General features: G+C 44.9%; 1 protein-coding gene across 3 annotated transcripts in view; it reads right to left on the reverse strand.

Annotated features, from left to right (window-relative positions):
• Positions 1-6,192, reverse strand: part of STYXL1 (serine/threonine/tyrosine interacting like 1) — a 320,245-nt gene that overhangs the window by 244,575 nt on the left and 69,478 nt on the right. For 2 of the 3 annotated variants that reach the window (XM_049639216.1, XM_049639218.1), the window contains one exon: positions 1,133-1,384. The exons of the other annotated variant lie outside the window; for it this stretch is intronic. In XM_049639216.1, the coding sequence (XP_049495173.1) occupies positions 1,253-1,384 (132 nt within the window). In that variant the 3' untranslated portion in view covers positions 1,133-1,252. Of the gene's footprint in view, positions 1-1,132; positions 1,385-6,192 lie in introns of those variants that run through there. 3 annotated transcript variants of the gene reach the window in all.

The following is a 6,192-nucleotide window of genomic DNA, read 5'->3' on the forward strand; positions in this document are numbered from 1 at the left end:
CCCCTGCCTCAAACACTTTCGTCCTTGGGAAAGCAGCACCTCTGCAGGAAGAGGATTCCAAGCCTCTTTTCTGGCTTGGATTTTTACAGCGGCAGCCTTACGGTCTCCCAGCCTCCAGACTCACCGCTACTGTCCTTGCAGGAGCCACCAGACTGCCCGTCCTAACACACAAGGCTAATCCCCACCAGGTCCCCAAAGAAAACGTGCCAGCGGCTCTGCCCTTCCTACCAGGAGGTCCCTAACCCACAGAGCCATTGTTTGCAGCCTTCCCAAACTCTGTTCCTGTTCCTAGCCCAACGGATTTCAGGCCTGAGCTGGCTGGAAAGCCCTTATCCGTCGGGCAAAACCCCACTCCTTGAAGGCTTGGGCTTCCGTTGGGGAGCAGGACAATTTCACCCTTCTGCAAAGAGTCCTGGAAGGTGAGATGGCCTTCACCTCTAGGTCCCTCCCCAGCCGCACGTGGGTGGCAGAGAATGTTTGGTGACTGAACAGGGGCAGACATCCCAAATTCCCTGTCAGTCCCATCGTCTGTGCCATCCCCTGACTTGTGCTGTGGGTGCTTCCAGGGCTTGGAAGCACATTCCGAAGAAAATCCCCCTAAGACCTGAGGAATTTCCAGAAGCATGGGTGTGGGAGATAGGAGGGGTGGAAATCTCTTCTTGGGGAAGCCAGCCAGGAGGAAATGAGTGGGGGAGAAGGAAAGGAACTCTGAAGAAGCCATCGGACTGGCTGGGGAGTTATAGGACCAGGGATGAGGCAACGGTGTGCCCCGTGCCAGAAACCTGTCAGAACTGTGGAGACTGACACCTGGGCTAAGGCTGGGCCTGGCATCTCTGGAGCTGGGCGGGGGGGGGGGGGGGGATCTCTGCCCATAGGTGGGCACTGTGACACCCCTGTAGACCAACGTAAGGCAGTTCCCCTGGAACTCCTCCCAGATAGCCTCCAAAGGGTCCAAGTCACCGGGGCATGTGGGATAGCTGTTCAGACAGCCAAATGCTTTTCCAGAGGCAGCCTCAGGAGTGCAGGAAGGGTGTCCAGGATGACCCAGGGATGGGGGGATTCCTGCTGAGTCTTGCCTGCTCTGTGGCATGAACGAGGAGCCGGAGAAGAACCACTACAGGAGGCTGCTACATGACTTCAGACAGCAAAGGCCTTCTCTTTCCACACCAACCTGGTTACACAGCCTGGCCCAGTACCCACAAGAAGCCCCCAAGCGAGGTTCTTCGGGACCCATAGCTGGGCCACAAAAAGATCAGTAGAGTGGATCCAAGGTGTCTGTGACACGGTCTCCGAGGACGACCTTCTCCCACTCTGACAGCTGAGCCACCAAGCCCCGGTTTGGACGCATGTTGGTTTTACACTTCTTGACATAGGCCCAGGACTTCTGTCAATGCAAGGAGAGAAAGCAGACCTCAGGGACTGGACCTGAGCCCTTCCACCTCTATCACAGCCAGCTCAGGAGGGACAGGAGGCACCTGCTGTGGGCCAGCAACACAGCTTAATGGCTGGACACAGAAGCAGCAGCAGCCTGGAGTTAATACATCAGGGCAAGGAGTCATAGGAGCTGGCTCTGCTTTGAGCAGGCACCTCTGCGCATCTGCTGCTGGATATGGGGGCAGAGATCATTCTTAGTTCAGACGGCTCCTGTGAAGGCTGAGACAACATGGTGAAAGCTTCTGTGGGCAGGAGAGTACCATGCCCATGCCCGGCACACAGTGCAGCCCCAACAAAGGTGGGCATTGTGAACGGCTAAATGAATGGAAAGGGGAAGGGAACTGTGGGGAAATTCTCTGAAGAAGGGAACTCGCAACTGCTTTCCTTCAGGTGTCTACCTTAAAATGAAGGAAGGGTCATTACCTGAAGGAAGAGGACAAACTGGTCTCTATCTGGGTTGAGGACAGAGGAAAAAGGAAAAATGGGCCTCAGCAAACTAGGAACCGAAAAAACATACCTCAACATAATAAAGGCCATATAGGACAAGCCCACGGGTAATACCATACTCAACGGTGAAAGACTGAAAGCTTTTCCTCTAAGATCAGGAACAAGACAAGGATGCCAGCTTGCACCACCTCTATTCCACATTGTACTAGAGGTCCTAACCAGAGACAGGAAGGGAGGGAGGGAGGAAAGAAGGAAGGAAGGGACACCCAAATCGGAAAGGAAGAAGTAAAATTACCTCTGTTTGCAGGTGACATGATTTTATGTGTAGAAAACCTTAAAGATTACACCAAAAAATCTGTTAGAATAAATGAATTTAGCAAAGTTGCAAAATTACAAAACCAACACTCAAAATTAGTTGTATATCTATGCACTAACAACAAATGATCTCAAAAGTAAACTAAAAACAAAATTCCATTTACAGTGGCATCAAAAGGAATAAATACTTAGGAATAAACTTAACCAAGGGGGTGAAAGACCTGTAACCTAAAAATAATAAAACATGCTCTAAGGTATTTTAAAAGACACAGATAGGAGCGCCTGGGTGGCTCAGTTGGTTAGGCGTCAGACTTTGGTTCAGGTCATGATCTCGCAGTTTGTGGGTTCAGGCCCTGCATCGGGCTCTGTGCTGACAGCTCAGAGCCTGGAGCCTGCTTTCAATTCTGTCTCCTCGCTCTCTGCCCCTCCCCCGCTCATGCTTGGAGTCAGTCTCTCTCTCTCTCTCTCCCTCTCTCTCTCTCTCTCTCTCTCTCTCTCTCTCAAAAATAAATGAACATTTAAAAAAATGAAAAAGACACAAATAAATGGAAAGACAGCCCATTCACATGGACAGGAAGCCTTGATACTGTTAAGATGTCAGTACTACCCAAAGTGATGTATAGATTTAATACAATCTCTACCAAATCCCAACAGCATTTCATGCAGAAATTGAAAAGCCCATCCTATAATTCTTATAGAATCTCAAGGGACCCCCACATAGCCAAAACAGTCTTGAAAAAAAGAGAACAGCACTGGAATTCTCATATTCCCTGATTTCAAATCTCTGAAGCTATTACAAAACTATAGTAATCAAAAACAGTGTAGTAATGGGATAAAGATAGACATTTAAGCCAAAGGAATAGGCTAGACAGCCCAGAAATAAGCCCTTGTATATGTGGCCAAATGGTTTCAAGGAGGGTGCCAAAACCATTCAATGGAGAAAGCCCAAGTGGTGCTGGGAAAACTGGATACCCGCATGCAAAAGAGTCAAGTTGAACACTTAACCTTACATCATATACAAAAATTAACTCAAAAACGATTGAAGACCTAAGTGTTAGAGCTTAAACTACAAAAATCTTAGAAGAAAACAGAAAAACTTCATAACACTGGATTTGGCAATGATTTCTTGGATAGGATACCAAAAGTACAGGGGATTAAAAATGGACAAATTGGACAAATCAAAAACAAACAAACAAACAAACAAAACAAACTTCCATGCATCAAAAGACACAATCAGCAGAGTGAAAAGGCAAGCCACAGTTTGGGAGGAACATTTTCAAGTGATATATCTGATTGATATCCAGGTGCTAATATGAAGAATATAGAAAGAACTCCTAAAACTCAACAAAAAACCAAACAGCCCAATTGAAATGTAAGCAAAAAACTTGAATAGACATCTTCCAAAGAAGATACATGAATGGTCAATAAGTACACGAAAATACTTGCTCGACATCACCAATCATTAGGGAAATGCAAACCAAAACTATAGTAAGATAATGCCTCACTCCTATTAAGATGGTTATAATATTAAAAGAAAAACAACAAAAAACAACAACAAGCATTGGTGAGGATGTGGAGAAAAGGGAATCCACGTGTACTGTTGGTGGGAATGTAAAATGGTACAGCCATGGTGGAAAAACAGTATGGAGATTCCTCAAAAAATTAAAAACAGAGATACCATATGATCCAGGTATACACCCCAAAGAATTGAAAACAGGGTCTTGAAAGAGATATTTGTACACCCATATTCGTAGCATCATTATTCACAATACCTCAAACACGGAGGCAACCCAAGTGTCCATCAACGGATGAATGGAAAAACAAAATGTGGCATATATACACAATGGAATGTTATTCTATCTTTAAAAAGAAGGAAATTCTTGGGGCACCTCGGTGGCTCAGTCAGTTGGGCGTCCGACTTCGGCTCAGGTCATGATCTCGCAGTTTGTGGGTTTGAGCCCTGCGTCAGGCTCTGTGCTGACAGCTCAGAGCCTGGAGCCTGCTTCAGATTCTGTGTCTGTGTCTCCCCTTCTCTCTCTGTCCCTTCCCTGCTCATTCTCTGCCTCTCTCTCTCGAAACAAATAAACATTTAAAAAAAATGTTTTTAAAGAAGGAAATTCTGACACACGCTACAACATGGATGAACCTTGAGGACATCGTGAGAAGTAAAATAAGCCAGTCAACAAAAGAAAAAATACTGTGTGATCTACTGATATGAGGTAACTAGCAGAGTTAAAATCATAGAGACAGGAAATAGAATGATGGTTGCCGGGCTTGGGGGGAGGGGAGAATGGGGAATTACTGTCTAATAGAGCTTAAAAGAGTTTCAGCTTTACAAGATAAAAACAGTTATGGGGATGGATGATGGTAATGGCTGTACAACACTAGAAAGTATTTAAAGATTTAAAAAAAATTTATTTGAGAGAGAGAGAGAGAGAGAGAGAGAGAGCGAGCCCAGGTGGGGAAGAGGGGCAGAGGGAGAGAGCATCATAAGTAGCCTCCACCCTTAGCACAGAGCCCAACACAGGGCTCAATCCCATGACCCTGGGATCATGACCTGAGCCAAGATCAAGAGTTGGACACTCAACTGACAAAGCCACCCAGATGCCCCTAAGAAAGTATTTAATACCACTGGACTGTATACTTTTTCAAAATGGTTAAGATGCACATAAGTAAATAAATGGTTGAGATGATAAGTGTTACATTATGTGTATTTTAACACAATAAAAAGAAAAAAAACTGCAACGAGATATCACCTTACACCCATTAGGATGGCTACTATGTAAACAACAACAACAACAACAACAGAAAATAAGAAGTGTTAGTGAGGATGTGGAGAATCTGGAAACCTGGCACACCGTTGGTGGGAATGTAAAATGGTGCAGCCGCTGTGGAAAACAGTACAGTGATTACTCAAAAAAGTAAAAATAGAATTACCATACGATCCAGCCATTCCACTCTGGGTGTACAGCCAAAATAACCAAAGGCAGGTGGCCAGTGGGGCTTGTGTTTATGGGTTCAACAGGACAGTAGCAAACAAAGAAATAGTTCTTAACTGGCTATCATCCCAGTGGCTCAGTGTAAAAGGAGCAGACAGAAATGCCTATGTTCCCATCTTCCCCTGAAACGGGTATATTTGCATACTGTTTAAGCTGCTGCCTGAAGGTCAGGCTTCCAATCAGCCCGAATCTAGATGCAGACTTAGATCCTCCCCTGGACCCCTGACAGGTCTTGGCACACCCTCAGCTATGGGGAGCCACTAAGAACAAAGCAAGCTGCTTTGACAATCAAAAAGGTGTGAGAGACAACCAAGAAATAGGGAAGGGTTGAACAATAAGGTTCATTTTCTACACCAGGCCATTCCTTCAAGACTGGAAGAGGTGGCTGTTTTCCCCACTGCATAGAAACCAACAGAGTCAAGGAAAATGAAGAAAAAACAAACAGAGGAATACATTCCAAATGACTGATATCCAGGTGCTAATATGAAGAATATAGAAAGAGCCCCTAAAAATCAACAAAAAAAACCAAACACCCCAATTGAAACATAAGCAAAAAAACTTGAACAGACATTTTCCCAAAGAAGATACATGATTTGTCAATAAGCACATGAAAATATTTGCTCACAAGATAAATCTCACAAAACAAGATAAAACCTCACAAAAACATCCTCATGAAATGGGGATAAGTGATTTACCTGATAAAGAGTTGATGTCATAAAGACGCTCACCGAGGTTCTCCTGAACCCCCTTGGTGGCAATTCCAGCTAAGAGACAGAAAACATAAGAAAGTACCAAACAGAAATCACAGAGCTGCGGGATACAATAACTAAACTGAAAAAGTACAACTAAAGGATTCAACTGCAGACTACATGAAGTGGAAGAAAGGATCTGTGGACTCAAAGACAGTGCAGTGGAGTGCATCCAATCAAAGCAGCAACAGAAGAAGAAGAAGAAGAAGAAGAAGAAGAAGAAGAAGAAGAAGAAGAAGAAGAAGAAG

Source organism: Panthera uncia, chromosome E3 (assembly GCF_023721935.1).
Source record: "Panthera uncia isolate 11264 chromosome E3, Puncia_PCG_1.0, whole genome shotgun sequence".
Lineage (NCBI taxonomy): Eukaryota > Metazoa > Chordata > Mammalia > Carnivora > Felidae > Panthera > Panthera uncia.